Raw genomic sequence first — 17712 nt, forward strand, 5'->3', positions numbered from 1 at the left:
TTAGCGGTAAGAGCTCACTTGCACAAACTTATAACACATACTAGCGGGACTACCTGTCTACATTTTTAGAGCGAAGATAAGCTATCTTCTCCTGCTCCTTCCTTTTCTGGTCTTTCGTACTCTGAGAGTAAGGTGAGTTCTCATTCGCAGGTGTTCAGGCTATAACAGGAGCAGTATGTATGCATAGGGAGTTAGCTCGACAGTTAGCCTCAATTCCTTCATTTTCATTACAATGCTAGTAGCTGCATGTCGACATGCAGTTAGATTTGATTTCAGTAGAGCTCTACCATTTTAGCACCTTTGATTTGCTGTGACACAGGGACAGATAGCACAAATGAGGGTAATTCCCCCTTACATCACTTACCTAATGCATTCAGCTCATTCCCTGCTTATGACATTTCTTCTGTAAAAACTGCCAATTTATCTTTCAACCATTTCTGTTTTCTTGTTCGAAATTCTGTGGTGCATGATATATGCGGACTCTGCATGTCCTACGGAACACTTTGGGTTAAAATTGTGAATTTGCATGGGGTACTCAGTAATACCAGTAATAGCTTGGGGTTTGAGATATGCGAAAAATGTTGAGCTAGATACGAAAAAAATTTGAGATAGGAACATATGAAATGGTTCCTGATACAGCAGTTAGATGCAACGAGAGGAGATGATTCCCGATACAGCAGTTAGATGTGGCGAGAGGAGATGATTCCCGATATAGCAGTTAGATGCAGCGAGAGTTTGGTTACAAGAACAGCATTGCTCGGGTTTTTTCATCGGATTAAAAAGGCTTCACAAAGGTTGGCTAAAGGTGAAGGGGAAAGCGAGTTTAAAAGCGATGCAGAGAGAGCCAAGACGGGAGAAAGAAATGAAAAATGAAAACAGAATTATAACGAAGCTTAGTGTAAAGTTAGAACTTTTTTTCGTGTGTGAGTAGTAAGCTAAATTCATTTAGGTTAAATTTAAAGGTTATGTTACGTAACATCACAAAAGTGTTTCCTGCCTCTCACGCATGACGACGCATCGCTCTCATACTGTCCGTTAGTCGCTACCACCTTTCTCGAATGTAGGAGCTCCATAGTGTAGTGCGTATAATAATGTCTCATGTCTACAGGAAGACTGAATAGAGTAATACCTTGAGATACGAGCTTAGCTTGTATGTCAATTCACTCGTATCGCAAATCGATTTTTCCTATATAAAATAGCCAAATATAAATTATTGCGTTTCCACCCTCTGAAAACAACACCTGAAAATAGGATATTACATGGAATAAACATGTTTATAATTGTTCTAACTCACCACCAACACTCATAAAATAACAGATAGCTATGTAGTGGTTATGATCTGCAATAAACTGTAACATTACTATGTACAGTGCTGTATGGAGTTCTTCCCTTCGATACGAATGGTAGCGGCCAACAGCAGAGTTAGAGCATTACGTTGTCATGCTTGTGCGGCTGCGTACACTTTTGTGATGTTACATAACATAATAGAACCTTTAAATTCATCTCTTAAATGAATTTAGCTTACTATTAACACACTTACTATTAACACACTTACTATTAACACACTTACTATTAACACACTTACTATTAACACACTTACTATTAACACACTTACTATTAACACACTTACTATTAACACACTTACTATTAACACACTTACTATTAACACACTTACTATTAACACACTTACTATTAACACACTTACTATTAACACACTTACTATTAACACACTTACTATTAACACACTTACTATTAACACACTTACTATTAACACACTTACTATTAACACACTTACTATTAACACACTTACTATTAACACACTTACTATTAACACACTTAAAAATCAGTTTTAATCTTATCCTAATTTTTATTGTTGTAAAGTTTTTTCTTCCGTTTTGGCTCTCTTAGCACCACTGAGACTTGTTTTCATCCTCACTTTTAGCCGATTCTGTATCCTTATTGATCGACGAAAATGACCAAGCGATGCCGTTCTCAAAAATGGCCTATCGCATACTCGGCCGAATAGTGGCCACATCACAAACCATCTTATTTCCTCGAATCTCAAACTTGTCTCTTCAAGGCGAAAGTTTGCTAGAAATTGTCTTTGTATCTCAAATTTCTCCCATGTTGGGACACTCGTGTCTGAAGGTATTACTGTACTACTAAATGAGCATCGAGAGTTCCGCTCTACAAAGTTTAACATTTTATGAACTAGGCATTCTTCACGGACTGTTTGAATCTCCATCCAACCTCTTTAATGGAAACTAGATGGTTTTACCGATGCTGTAGCTTTTCAATTATACATGCAATTATCTGTCACCGAGTAATTACTTCTAGACACTTCTGTTTCCTCTACTCAGACGCAAAGCCTCTTTGTCTTTCTATCCATACGGGTTGTTTATATGTTATTCTTGCGATTGTGTTGCTCAATTGCAATTCCCTTATCTTATGGCTATTATTGTGGATGTGTTTTAGCAGTTATTTTTAGTATAGATATTGTAGTGCTATAGTTTGTAAGTGCAATGTAATACAGGAACTTCAATGTATAATATACTACAACCTTAGCATGGCAAACTCCAGTTCAATTATTTTAGCTTCCTCATGCATATTGTTTGGCCAAGTTGAAATCTATATTGAGGTGTGTGCATTCTTTCTTCTGACTTTGTGACTTTTTCTAAGCTCTGACTAATTTTGCGATGTTTCTTGTTTTCCTTCTACAAGCAAACATGCACATCTCTTTGGCCGCTCTCTTTTTAGCACCGCCTACACCCAGCACACCCGCTACACCAAGCTGCCCACTCAGAAAAAGCTCTCTTCTAATGCACTTTATCAACGCATCACTTTCAGCCTTTACAAAAAGTTTGGAAACGTTTAGCGATAGTCTTGTATGTATGTCAGACATGCTAATATTTCTCAAAATACGAACAATTCGCAAACAATCAGATTTGTCTTCACTATGAAGGTTTTTATGTAAGATAAGCAACTCTAAATTTCATTTAATCTAATTGCAAAAAGTAGACGTCACAATACTGTAGTTTGTTCTGCCGACAGGGCTGCAAATTATTAACTGAAACTATGTATATGTAATAGCTATAATTATATTATCACTGTATGAGACCAAATACAGCCACTCAAGTAAAACAAACTTTTATAATTATTTAAACTTTATGGAATCCCTTTGGATTCCATGAAGTTTAAATAATTATAAAGGTTAATTTTGCAAATTGAATATTTTTGATAAGATATGGACATGTTGGAAGTTCAATTGGCTTAAAACTGAGTATAATAATCGTTTGCAATCAAAAGTCAGGCTATTTGTAGTCTTATTATTCTTATTTTATTATTATTATCATGTTTGAGAAAGAGGGATGTTTTCAGTCTAATGTACAGTTTGAGAAGGAGGGATGTTCTCAGTCTATTGTACAGTTCGCAGGCTTTCTAACCCTCATACAACTCATCAGCAATAAGTAGTTAAACCAGCTTGTAATTAACTGTCACTATTTCATGGCAAGAGTTGCTTCCCTATTTCACAAAGCTGACAAATCCTAATCAATTATTGTGAACACAGCTCGGGACTGTAACTGCAGCTCTATATTTTTCTGTTGTAGAAAAATCCAATCTCCAAGAGCCGAGTTGGTTCCATTCTCAAAAATCCTTTTAAAGGCAGTAAATCATGAGCTCTGTACAGCTACCTCCTCACGCATTGTACCATTTTATTATTATTAATGTTCCTAGGACATCCATTATATCATAAAAGAATCATACAGCATATAAACTTCTTCATAGACTCGTCGAGATTTTGAGTGAGATAATTCATTTATATTTATTCTCTTGTTATTACTGTTATTATTCATTGTTAACAAAGCATTTGACAATTCAACTATTCCATATTTTTATAGAGATTTTGTAAAATTTTATCAATATTTATTCACATCATTTGTTCAATCACATTTGCCAGCTATTTCTTTCAGTTATTTATCAGATCTTGATGGGTAATGCTGGTCCACGCATAATATTCAGGGTGTCCAATTTTTTACAGTTAGTTAAATTAGTACTGTTCTGTGGTATATTTGACAATATTGTTTTTAAAAATATATACAAACACTGTTAATACAACTATTAATAACACTGTTAATATACTATTAATAACACTGTTAATACAACTATTAATAACACTGTTAATATTCTATCGTTTATAACAATAACGGTAATTAAAAACATTTTTGTACAATGAAACATTCAGTTTATTCCTTCACAACTAAAGCTGGAATCTCCAAGTGATCAGCATCGTCACTCGGTGTCAATTGCCTCTTGGACTGGTACACACTGTATCGTAGTGTGCTGGGGTTGTCTTCTCCGTGATGCAATGTTTAGCCAACTAACTCTATAACTGTCCGGCTAGCATGGGCTATCTGATGCTTTGAAGTGTTACTTGTTGATGTTAGATAACACACCTGAAAAACCTGATAAACCCATAAAATGATAGTGCTGGAGGCGAGTTTCACCCAGTTTGTTGAGAGGAATGTAACTTAGCCATGCAAGTGTAACCGCAATTTCAAAAACTTGTGAAGCAGATCTATAATATCATGAGCAAGCTGAAAGAGAGATTTATCTGAATATAGGTCAAGGTTATAATAAAAATTTAGTGTATTAGGAAATAAATTTTTGGGTTATAACTTGTCACTGTTCACCCAGATGTTTGTTATTGACAAACATAGCAATGAGACAAGTAAGGTAGTTCTGTGTTAGCTGCGTAGAGCAAACATAGCAATGAGATATCAAGTAAGGTAGTTCTGTGTTAGCTGCATAGAGCAAACATAGCAATGAGACATCGAGTAAGGTAGTTCTGTGTTAGCTGCATAGAGCAAACATAGCAATGAGACATCGAATAAGGCAGTTCTGTGTTAGCTGCATAGACATAGCAATGAGACATCAAGTAAGGTAGTTCTGTGTTAGCTGCATAGAGCAAACATAGCAATGAGACATCAAATAAGGTAGTTCTGTGTTAGCTGCATAGATACTGAGTTCGACCAACATGCATGTATATTTAAAACAACAACCGTTCAAAAATGCTTTTCGTAGATGATAATTTGGCAAAACTTTAATATTTTTTACAGAAATGCAACAATTTAATATGCATTGATGATCTTCTGAACCAAAAAATATTTTTCAAACTTGTTAAAAAGTAACAGGTATCAGTGAAATGCTATTTTTATGGTGGAACCAAACTGTTTTGTAGCATATTGTTTTTGGAGCAACCAAGAATCATACAGGCTTGTTTTTTCTATGCATTCGGAGTTATCCTATCTGTGAACATTGGGTCATATTTTAAGGTGTGAATTAGGCTCACCATATCTTGCATGCACACTGATGTTCTACGGTGAGTTTAGTTGGCTGTTAAGCTCTGTACACACTGTTGTGTCGTCGTAAATCTTGCGCACAGCTATAAAATTATGAGGTTTTGTTTATACCCAAGTGAAAACCGCTCTATTTTAGTATCAGTTTTCACTTGTGCATAAATTTGCGTTACGATTTCTATAGAATAGATGCATAAATTTGCGTTATGATTTCTATAGAATAGATGCATAAATTTGCGTTACGATTTCTATAGAATAGATGCATAAATTTGCGTTACGATTTCTATAGAATAGATGCATAAATTTGCGTTATGATTTCTATAGAATAGATGCATAAATTTGCGTTACGATTTCTATAGAATAGATGCATAAATTTGCGTTACGATTTCTATAGAATAGATGCATAAATTTGCGTTATGATTTCTATAGAATAGATTTTATTTACGTAACTGCTATCTAAACACTGTTAATACTCTTTCCTACCATTCCAACAATAGAAGTTGGATTTGTTACCTTTCAAGGATTATGTAGTCTATTGATAGGCTGGGTCAATTATAGTCAATACCAGACCTAAGTAACTCCATCTAGTTAATTAGTCCAGCAGTTCCTGTCCGGTAGATAGGCTAAGCTAAAGCAGAATTAATTTTTAAAAAGTGCCCACCACCTTATGGGGCATAACTATATACACTTGCTGCATCGTTGGAACAACCCCTCTGCTCAGGTGGAATAATGTATCAATTTGGAGTCATGTCCTCCCTGACAAACTATACCTAATTAAACATGAGTATCCACAGATATAGCTGCTAATTGGGTTAGTATTCACATATTCATTGGCAAGCCAACTTACACAGCAGTAGGCTCAGTACGTTAAATTTTCATTGTTTAAAAAAATCACCTTCGCCTACTTTCAATGAGCAAACAAACTAATACATTGCTGCATGCGCCTCTTTCGTAGCTCTATTTTCGTAGCTCTATTTTTTACACCTGCTAAACAATCAGAATGAATGCTGATTTACTAATATTATCAATAGATTTGAGACTTACTGACCATTTGAGAGCACCTGGCTACTCTTGACAGAGTTTTATAGAGAGTAAATGAAAGGTCGAGCAGGTCTATTGGTTTATCTAAACTCGGTTCTCTGATACACAGCTGTATATTTGACTGGAGATTCGAGCTTATTTTTTACTATAACTAGAACATCTATACAGCATATACAAAAGTATATCTATTTACACAAATATACAAGGATTTGTTACAACAATGCTAGGTTGATACCGATAAAAAAATGAACTGATTGAGAGAGAGAATCACGTAAAGAGACTAGACTGTGGCTACAAGCATTCTGATACGGGAAACACGATGTCCAGTTCTACCTCCTCTCTTGAAATAGGTTCTTTGTTTGAGCCACTTTGGGAATGGTTCAGATGATTGGTTCTTCGCTTATTGCTTGTTTCTGTAAGCTGATTGGCTACTGGCCTTCGACTAGCAGCTGCGAGTCTCTTGACAGAAATTGCCTGCGGGTGCTTACAACTACGCTCTGTAGCGCAAGGTAAACGCTGTATATTATGTTGGTTAGGATCCACTGCTTGTAAGGAATCGGAATTTAGCCTGAAAAGACGGGCTCTACCAGTACCTCCCATTACATATTGTCCTTCTTGATAGCACTCATCTTCTGAGCTGCTCGCACTGTGTGACATGTTTATTGCGCTGTCGGTTGTTGGAGTCGCACTTCTTTCCAAATCTCTGTAGCATTTACTCACAGGATTTTCTAAAGCTTTGCAGTGATTGGCTAAATCATTCGCACTCAACTCTTTGATTGGTGTAAGGGTGTGAGGTAACTGCATGCAGTGTGTTGTACTTTTGGGAGCCGCAGCATTTTCTACTGTGTAATAGTTGGGTTGGCTAGAAGGATGCTGTTGGTTGGTAACGTCAATAGTTTTAGGCTCTCCGTAACTCACTGGTGTACCTTGCAATTTTTGATTATATCTTCCTTGTCGTGTCCTGAAACATTTAGTTGTTGGTTTACAGCAAATTAATGTCACATATTAAAATTTGTGATTGAGTTTTGACTAGTTATTGTGAACTGCATTAATCTTCCAACGGCTCAAATTAGCACCAAAGCCTTTGATGAGTGAAAAGAAGCTCAGAATATAGGGAATATTCACCTTCCATGATCCGCTTGTTGACCTTCCAACTCCGAAACAGTATTTACCGCAGGGCTGCTGCATGACCTTCTATAGCTAGCTGTTTTGTCCTTGACATAGGCTTTAAACTTGTCCGCGCCAAAGAAAAGCCGGTCAGTCAGTTCACGTATCGTCTCATCTTTCTGTTTACAGTATTAAACAACTGATATTACTATGGAACAACTTACCGAAGTAAAGGCGTATTGGAGTTGTCTGCTTATTCTCACACTATATACACATATATTTAAACTGAGCGCAATCAGACAATCTTAGGCTACTAATAAAGCTGTTGCTAGTAAAACTGAGTTAGTCACTAAGGAAGACAGTATAGCTATGTACATCGTACATGTATGTAAATCATACACCAAAAGGCATTGTCCGCTTCGCCGAAGGATTCCGAATTTATCAGGTCAAGTTATAGAAAATTTTTAAGACGCATGTACTATGAAGACAAACTCATAAAAACTTCAAATAGTTCATCTGCAATTACAGTTACTGACTCACCTCCTTCACAAGTTGTTTGAGAGTCTCAATTTCTTGAGAGAGCATAGAATCACCCATGCTGCTGCCTGATTGGCTATTGCATGATTTCAGCTTGGACCAACATCCTTTTGGGTGTTCATCTTTTTCCTTGTGTTTCTTCAGCGATTCTCCAAAAAGAAACTTGACTGCTGAGCTGCTTTTTGTTCCATCTTTATTTCTTACCAACAAAATCTGAATAGAAACAGAAAATTACTGGCACTGAAAACGGAATAAAATAGTATAAGTTTGCGCTATTATGTGCAGTAAGAATTGCTTAGTTACCTTGGGGGCAAGCAATAAGCTGAGGGTTGAATATATCACAGCTAAGGTAGCGAGTCCGCATGTGGTGTACCTAGTTGTACTGATGGTCTCAGATGATGCCAACGCAGGCAAACTTGTCAGCAAAGCGATGATGCTCACTAAGCTATTTGTCAAAATGAATCTGTAAAAAAATTTGTAAAAATTTACAATCTGTAAAGTTTTTACAATTGTTAATACATAAGTTCGATGTTGCCTTTACACACAACAAATAATCATAAGCTTGGTATTTCCTTCACACAGATGATAAACTGAATGAATAGAATATGTATATTAAAATAATAATAGAAATAATAGAATATTAAACAAGGTCGTCAATTTTCAAATTGTCTTGCCATCTTCAAACAAGGTTTTAGAGAAATAATATTAATTATTGTATAAATTTATCAGGGTAATGTGTATAATTTTAACAAAAACCTTGCAGGCCCCTTTCACCACAGTACCAAACTATCAACTGTGGCATAAAGAGACCCTTAATCATTTTCATGTTCCCATTAGATACGAACAGAACAAGTTGTACTGAAATTAGTTGAGACATCTAAACCATTGGGATTTATTCTAGAAACTCCTAAATCTGTAAATCTAAAATATAAAACATTTTGATAACTAGAATTCTTTTCGAGAACTGTGACTCATGGCTAACTAAATGGGTAATAAATAAATCAAATACATTATGGTACATAAAAAGAGGGAAGGAACAAGAGGGAAAGCTAAAGAATACAATTCCTTGTTTACTTGTGACTCATTTGAAGGGTATCATAGAACATGTTTATAATGATGTACCACTAGCCATAAAGTTGATTGACATACATGTATACACATAAAATGGTAGCAGCAGAAAATGAGCTTATGCTAACCTATGTTCATTTCAAAGCACCGCTTTCACAACTCATCTTGGGTCTGTCACATGTTAGTAGTCAAAGTTAGTCACATTTTAGTAGTCAAAGCTAGTCATATGATAGTAGTCAAAGCTAGTCACATGTTAGTAGTCAAAGGTAGTCACATGTTAGTAGTCAAAGGTAGTCACATTTTAGTGGTCAATGCTAGTCACATGTTAGTAGTCAATTCTAGTCACATGTTAGTAGTCAATACTAGTCACATGTTAGTAGTCAATGCTAGCCACATGTTAGTATTCAAAGCTAGTCACATGTTAGAAGTCAAAGGTAGTCACATATTAGTAGTCAAAGCTAGTCATATGTTAGCAGTCAAACAGAGATACCAGAGCTATTGAAATTACTTACTGTGAGTCTTGTAAGCTGGGAAGCTTCACATGTCGCACATGGCGAGCATAGAATAGAGTTGTAATTATTATTATCAGCTTGTATAGTATGAGCAAACAACTCCAAATCATTTGATATGTGCTGCTACACACAATTGCAGGCATCTAAAAATATAACAAAAACCAAAAATGAATAAAAATGTAAAGATAAAATTAAAAAGTTACAGGAGTGAAACTTTCAACCATAACTATGCAGGGTCTGCAGTCACCTTAGCCTACCCGATCCCTGGATAAAAATGAACGCTGAAACAAAACACATGTTATGTTATACATGTTATACATGTTAATGTTATACTAACAGCTAATGTTATATGTTCCACCGCTGTAATTCATGAGATGAAAATCTTATTTCTGTTAATCAATAATTAGAAATATGATCAATGTACCTGTGCAGATTGTAGTGGTAAATAAGTGACACAGAGAATCTGGTCAATTTTAGCCCAAGAAGCATTGATTGAAATGTCGATTAGCGTCAAGACTAGCACCATTAGTATGAGGTGCTCATCCTTTGTCCCCTAAAATATGTAAAGCATGCATTGAACTTCTGCTATGATGACCGCAAGTTGGTGCATGCGCATATGAATGATGCAGGAGTCACACACAATGGCAACATCTTTCTAGCCATTCAGTTTAGAGACAATAGAACATTCTAGATAGATCTGTAAGCTGCCTCTGGCAGACAATATGCAGGAACACACAAAATGAAGTTAACAGATTAGATGCAGCGACAAATTTGGCAGCACTTCAGTTCAACGCCTTAAATATTTATAAACAAACAGTGATTTCCGGTTATGTTCACACAAGTCCTTCATTTTCGTAATTTGAGTGGAGATTTCATTCATTAAACATATTTCAATGAAGCTCAACTATTTTTGCTTTTTTCTGTTGTAATAAGCTGATCATATACTATCTGTACAGATATGTTTTAGTGTACAAAAGAAATATCTCTATATTGCTAGTGCACAAAACGAGCAGCAGCACAAACTCAGAAGGTAACTCAATTGTATCAGCTGTCCAATGCTAATTTTGTTTTCATATCCACCTACGCAAATACAATGTGACAGCCACGCCATAAAATTAAATACAAACAAATATTTCTCAAATAACATCTGCATATTTCCTCTATCTTCCATCACTAGTGCCAAGTTGGACTAGTAAAAGGATGCCAACTTTTTGAGTTAACTCTGCCAACTCAAATGATGAGTAATTCACAAACTTCAAAGGTAAAAATCGTGTGTACCATCACCCCTTCTATTATTTAAACCAATATTTATGTTCCACTATTTTGGTATCATCATTACAAGACTAACTGAAATGTCAGCGTAAGTGGCATTTCTGTAGCGACAGACCGACCTTGCTGCTGAGGTGCATCTTTTTGAAAATCCTGTGAACTCGCCAAGTCTTCACTAAAATGCTTGAGTACACTATGGTGAGCCCAACGCTCTGACTGAATATTCCTGCCTAGAAATATATAGTACATGTAATACCACCAGTTCTCATCAAATAAACCTTGTCTCATTCTTAAGGTCTGTCACCACTGTACCAGTATGTTCTATAGTATCTCAGTAAAGTAAACCAATTGACACGCCTTCACTGATTTATGGTACTACTATGTGCTCATGTAATAGTAACTATACCAGAAGTGTTGTTGTCTAGCACACTTCTTTAGAGCCTGTCACAGTAGTATGGTTACTAAGATTATACATGTAGAAGTTCAAGCTAGAGCTGAATGCTTGGAGTCAAACTCCCATTTGCTGAGTCCGCATGGTTCAACACTGCAATGGCTAAAAAAAACTTGAGGACATATACAAAAATATAATTTTTTCTTTCATTTAAAAAATAGCAGAAGTGTTCATAACATTCCACTATAGCCCCCCTCCCCCCCCCCCCCCCGTCAGTTCGGTTGGCTCCTTGCTCATAGATATTGCATCACTCTATTCTTTTCTGCTCAAGCTACATACGGTACGACATTGCATAAGGCTTGACTTTTTGAAGAGTCATGGAAGATAAGAGGCCAACACAATATGGGTAAAATATGTGCATCCATCCTCTCTGTATCAGTCAGAAGACTGCAGAAGAGCAAACCATCCAGAACTCGATCATTCAATGTTCAATAGAAGAGATTAACATCGGGCGAGGTTTGTTAATCTATCAATAATACATGGGTGCTGGTAGATGTATAGGAAGTGTCAACTCATCGCATTGTGTTTATATAGATAGTGAGATGGAACCTAGAACATTCCATAATGGTTCTGTCATTGTGATTAAATTTATTTACTAACTAACAGAATATAAGAGCTGTGAAGGCAGCAATGGGTCTATTGTTGCTGTTCATATAAAAGAATAAAGTTTTTCTTGTTTACTGTTTGGAAATGTTCAATTCCCATGATTGCTCCATAAATCAACCATAGAGATGCCATTAATCATCTACTAGGGGGAAACATGAGCGTGTGGCTAGATGCTACCAATCCTATTGGAGTGCTAATATAATTCTACGACATTTACAACAACAACTATATTTCATGTAAACACTTTTATAACTCCTAGCTTAATACTTTCCTTTGTTATATTCATAGTTTCCTTGATCTTCTGAGGCCTGCACATGCTAATGACTGTCCTTACACTCAAAAAACTTATAACACGTGTGCTTGACAAGTACCAATGATTGTCACACCTTCTTAGTAATTCTTATATTATTATAAGCAACAATATTGCCAAATGTTGAATCTGGATGATGCAAGATGTTACTGGGACAACATGTTAAGTTGTATCCTACATCTTAGATCTGATAACAACCTGAGTAACTCTACGCATACATGTAAACTTGAGTAACTCTATGCATACATGTAAACCTGAGTAACTCTATGCATACATGTAAACCCGCTTCACCATTCACCAGCCTCTAGCAATCCAGCCTCTTATGATACAGCGGGGGGGGGGGGGGGGGGAGGGGGAGGGGGGTTGGTATTTTTTTCACCCTGACTTCCTCCGCCACACAAACATTCATGCGAGTGGTTTTTTACAATTAGTGTTTATATATTTTTTGGTTTGCAAACAGTTTGCATGTGGCAAGATGTGGTCAAATAAATATGTTGCTTCTAAGTGCGTATAATTTCATCATCTTGTTGTCTGCATATAGAATACAAATCTGTGGCAACTAGTGGATATTAATCCGTGGATATCAGGTAGCACTATATCAATACATGATCAAATCCTCTTGATTGGTAGAGATTACTCACTAGCAGCCTATACAAGACTGTAAACCACCAGCCATCTCCTGTCACTTCCGACAACAACCGCAGTAACTCACCTGCTGGAAGGTGGCAATAAGATCGAGATCATCAAGGATTGGACGCTCCATGCCCAATAGAAACAAAGATAAAAGTGCCAGAAGGCTTCCGAAGCAGACCATGATGTTCATATTAGGGCTCGTCAACTTGATTGTTCTAAAAAACATGCATTCAGACTTTTCACACCTTCACATGACAAAGCGAGCTCAGTAAACTTGGCAGAGGTCTACTGGTCTTGCCAAGCTCTAGGATTAACGCCTAGCGCTCTTACCTCATACATATTTATAAATTTCAAAAGTAAGATCGATAACAATGTGAGAGAATGCTGATTTATTCATTTATAAATTGAAAAATTGTAAAAAAATCTTTTCATTCAAATTTTAAAACCATTCGAGCATTATAGCAATCGAATGTTTTAAAAAACTAGTATGTTGAAAACAGTATCGTCTTCCTACTTGCAATTGCACAGTCCACAGTTGCACAGTCCACAGTCCACAATTGCGCAGTCCACAGTTGCGCAGTCCACAGTTGCGCAGTCCACAGTTGCGCAGTCCACAGTTGCGCAGTCCACAGTTGCGCAGTCCACAGTTGCGCAGTCCACAGTTGCGCAGTCCACAGTTGCGCAGTCCACAGTTGCGCAGTCCACAGTTGCACAGTCCACAGTTGTACAGTCCACAGTTGCACAGTCCACAGTTGCACAGTTTATGCAGATCATAAACAATCAGCAACTAACAGATTGTTTTTGTACCAACGAGCTTCAGACATTTTTAAACACAAGTGCTTTAATAAAGTGGTGAATAATTTGTGCTGTTCACCTTGAAAAAATGTCTGAAGATATACAAGTAATATTGAACAAGAACTACTAGGGTTCTGTAAACCAACCGATTTCTAAACTTTCTAATAAAAGCTTTGATCTTCTTTCTTTACATTTTTATTTTAAATTTATGGTAAAGCCCTTCGGGTCTAATGACCATATTAGGAATTTACTCTGTTCAAAGGATGCAAACAGTTTTAAGGCTATTTGCAAACACTTACATTTATAACACATTCCTAAATTAATTTCACATCTCCCTTCTGCAGCAACCTCTGGCACTTACAGAACAAACATCTCACGAGATTATACAAATCTGTTCTAAATCACATGACATTATTTCGGATAGACAAGCTGCTCCAGCCATCTAACTTCTTATCAGCTTTCAAGTCAAACCAATTCTACCAGTTGTTGAATCAATTAAGATCCAATCAATACTGTGGTTTGAAAAACAACTCAATTGATTATAGCTCAGTTCATAACAGTTAAATAAATAATAAACACCTACCACAATCTTATATAATATTGTTACATATCTGCTATCCCTACTAACTTATATCTAGCTATGGTGAAAACAATATATTAAAGTATTAATGTTTGATTACTTGATGTGAATGCAAATAAAAACTTAGTTAGTCTTCAAAACTTGTTTAAGTTAGATTATAAAATCTTCAAATAAACTTTAAATTGAAGCGAGTCAATTATTTGGTATCAATTATAATCATCCAACCAGGAAATCAATACAATGATGGTGTCCAACTTTTTCAATCCAGAATTACTTAAATGAGAGTTATTTGACCTCACTGTATGCTAATTCTCAACTGACCTGTCCTTGCTTTTGGAGCAGTTGAAGGCGATGAGAGCGACTGAATAGACGACTCCTATTACCGCAAACGCGCTAACAATTCCAAGCGCTGTCAACTGGGCATCGTATGATGATGCTGAACCAGTTTCATTGCCATTCTCGATCATCATCTCCAAGTCCTCTAAAACACAACCAGCTGACTTGGTTTACAGTTCTAAACTCCCGCAGTGCTATTTGTACGACACGATGAATGCTGACGAGGCAATTTCTGCTAAAAACTGTCTAAAAGCTTCTGGCATGCTACGAAAAGCTATGCACAGCCAGAAATCAATCATTCTTGATGCCAAATTGGTAAAGAGGAAATATGAGCAACTTTCTGGCTAAACATACTCTATAGAATACAACTATCAACACATTAAATGAAAATTGAAAGCTATTTGAGGTCTGGCACTGTTTCATGCTACTACCTCGCACTCAAAAACAATCTTAACTGACCAATAGAAATGCAATATTTATCTGCAACTGCTAATCGTAGCGGCATTGCATAACTTTCGAAAGTTTCCATGGTGACAGAAGCGTTTGCTCTGGCTCCCAGTAATTGGTATGTAAGCGTGTTGACAAACATGACAGCGATGAAGAAAGAATGAAGCTAAAAATATTTTGCCGACGTGGATAATGGTCATCTTGGTTGTGTCCAGGCAACTAGCATAAAAAATAAATTTCACAGTCATTCCCTTATGAATCACAAGGTCTGCACATAAAACGGATGTATCAAGGAAAAATGGAAATACACACATTTGAAAGCAACTACATTACCTGTTTTCATTTAATCCGCGCAATGAGAGTTTATTAAAATAAAATAAATGTTGGAACAAGTAGTGGTACATGATGAGCTTAAGTTATGCAAACACAAAAACTTGTAGTCAGTTTATCAGTATTCTAGACAAAGTCGGACAACGTTTGGATGTGAAACATCGTTTGCGAGTCACTGGGCAACATCGACAGAGAACCACGAAACTCACAATCTGTACTAAATTTTTATTTTTAATGACATCGCTTTAAATTCAACAAATGAAAGGACATAACTATAAATTTAAAATGATTTTAAGCATTGCTGTTTGTTCAAAGCCTGAAGCAGTGAGAAGTCTCACGTACTTATCGCTCCTTACTACCAGTAATGAGCAATAGACACAGAAGTGTTGAAGTTCTTTTGAAAGCTCTGCAGATAGGTTTTGACTTACTGAACTTAACAAATGACTTAGTAAACTTAAAAAATTTATGGTTCAACTCTGAGAGTCATACAGGAAGTAATCAATCTTTTGTCTTTTGTGACAGACTTAAAGGGTTCAGTTTAAAAAAAAATTGAAATGCAAAGCATAAAGCTACTGAGCGTTTCTGATAATGACATATACATGTATGTAGATAAATTCTGACATTCCGATCAATACGAGAGGCAGTAGCAGCGAAGATGCAAATACAGAGGGTGATGAAGAGATTTATGAGAAGCGTGCAAACCACATCCCTAATTAAGTTTCTCACCCCTAGCTACACTCATGACATCACCACTGGTATGCAAATGAAAAGTCCTTGAGTAATTCCTTGAGTTCTGGCAAAGGAGAAGAGGTATACAACACAAACTTATATGTTACATTAACATGGGCACAATGGTGCTGAATTTATTTCCATATATCTTTAGGTTTCTACATATTGTTACCCTCAGATTTTATGCATTGCTGAATAAAAAAGGATACAAGGAGTAAAGGCATGAGAATCATTACAATATGTATATTTCTATATGTTTCTCTCTATTCTATTCTATTGGTTGAAAATGTTCAGTCTGCGTTGTCGCATTTTCATCGTACACGCAAAGCATAGCACAACACAACGCTGTTAACTTAGACAGCTAACAAGTCGATGGGTTTACAAGTCTAGACAACTCTAGACAAGTCAGCTGGTTCACAGAATCATGTTGAATACATAAACTTTTGATTACTGAAAGATATTTCAATTCAGAGAATTGAAAAGATAACACAAACCGAAGAGATGAGCAGTTATTAAACAATCAAAGGGAAGACAACTTGAGTGCAGTAAAAGGTAGGCCCCCTACATATCAAGGAGACATTTGCGAGATAACCTCATAGACTTAATTGTTATCATGACTATCAGCCATTTGAGTTCCTATTGCATCCTCATACCGCGCATCCTCATATCGCGCATCTAGAGCCTCCTTTAACTGACATAATAAGAATCATCTCTTTCCGACAAGAGAAACAATAGCGATACATATATTTAAATAGCTTCCTTTCCCCTAGCTTGTAGTGAATATATTCGTATAATTTATAGTTGATTAACTGGTGCCTGCTGATGTGGAATGCTAGTCATTCATATTATAGCCAGACTGTTCTCATGCGATTGCCTTACCCATAAGTTAGTCCTGGTGACAATGTCAAGCAGGTCTTTGGTTATTTTGTACAAGAGAACGATTAGTGATTCACTAGACAAGTGCAAGCAGGTATATTTAACATTTCCCCTCATCTAGTAGCTATAAGGTATGATTTCCTTTAAGCCAAAGAAATTATATGCAATTTTTTCAGAGGGAGAGAGGTTGTCTTTACCCACCCCATCCACAAGTCACATGAGTAGTAGCCAAGGCTACATGTACATACGCTGCCTTAGAGATGGACTTACAGAAAATTTTAGTAGATTTTACTAAAAGCTATTAATGTTTTTTATCCTTTGCGATTGTTTTTGATGTTTGAGGTGACCCGATTGCCAGGATGTTTCAAGATTAAAATCGACAAGATTCAATCGTGGTGAAAGCGCTCAGATCAAGCGAAATTGTGATTATGATGTTTATAGTTGTAAGAGTGACAGAATATAGACGCATACCGCTGAACTTGAACACAATAGCCGATATCAACCATCGCAATGATAACAACTAGAGGCGTCATTTTAGACGTATTTTTTTCTGAACGTTCTAACCACGATCAAGTTTTGTTGATTTTAATCTTGAAATATCCTGGCATCAAAAATGATCGTGAATAATAGAAAAATACCGATACTTTCTAGTAAAGTCTACTAAAATCTCAGGAACTTTACAAAAACTCGAAGTTTTAAACAAACCTATTTTCTCTAGCTGTGGAGCT

At 36.3% G+C, this 17712-nt stretch overlaps 2 protein-coding genes across 5 annotated transcripts in view; one reads left to right on the plus strand and one right to left on the minus strand.

Annotated features, from left to right (window-relative positions):
- Positions 1–4129, plus strand: part of LOC137401455 (arf-GAP with Rho-GAP domain, ANK repeat and PH domain-containing protein 1-like) — a 48853-nt gene extending 44724 nt beyond the window's left edge. For 3 of the 4 annotated variants that reach the window (XM_068087804.1, XM_068087805.1, XM_068087807.1), the window contains 3 exons: positions 70–132; positions 320–340; positions 3609–4129. In XM_068087804.1, the coding sequence (XP_067943905.1) occupies positions 70–132; positions 320–340; positions 3609–3677 (153 nt within the window). In that variant the 3' untranslated portion in view covers positions 3678–4129. The remainder of the gene's footprint in view (positions 1–69; positions 133–319; positions 341–3608) is intronic. The other variant, XM_068087806.1, reaches the window with a different exon arrangement.
- Positions 4130–6500: 2371 nt separating this feature from the next.
- The window catches only part of LOC137401641 (uncharacterized), a 47044-nt gene continuing 35832 nt past the window's right edge, over positions 6501–17712 (minus strand). Inside the window, exons 10-18 of the mRNA XM_068088090.1 lie at positions 14588–14747; positions 12971–13106; positions 11014–11121; positions 10047–10175; positions 9623–9765; positions 8346–8505; positions 8046–8255; positions 7524–7684; positions 6501–7359 (exon numbers count right to left, since the gene is read on the minus strand). Of these exons, the coding sequence (XP_067944191.1) occupies positions 6690–7359; positions 7524–7684; positions 8046–8255; positions 8346–8505; positions 9623–9765; positions 10047–10175; positions 11014–11121; positions 12971–13106; positions 14588–14747 (1877 nt within the window). The 3' untranslated portion in view covers positions 6501–6689. The remainder of the gene's footprint in view (positions 7360–7523; positions 7685–8045; positions 8256–8345; positions 8506–9622; positions 9766–10046; positions 10176–11013; positions 11122–12970; positions 13107–14587; positions 14748–17712) is intronic.

Source organism: Watersipora subatra, chromosome 8 (assembly GCF_963576615.1).
Source record: "Watersipora subatra chromosome 8, tzWatSuba1.1, whole genome shotgun sequence".
Lineage (NCBI taxonomy): Eukaryota > Metazoa > Bryozoa > Gymnolaemata > Cheilostomatida > Watersiporidae > Watersipora > Watersipora subatra.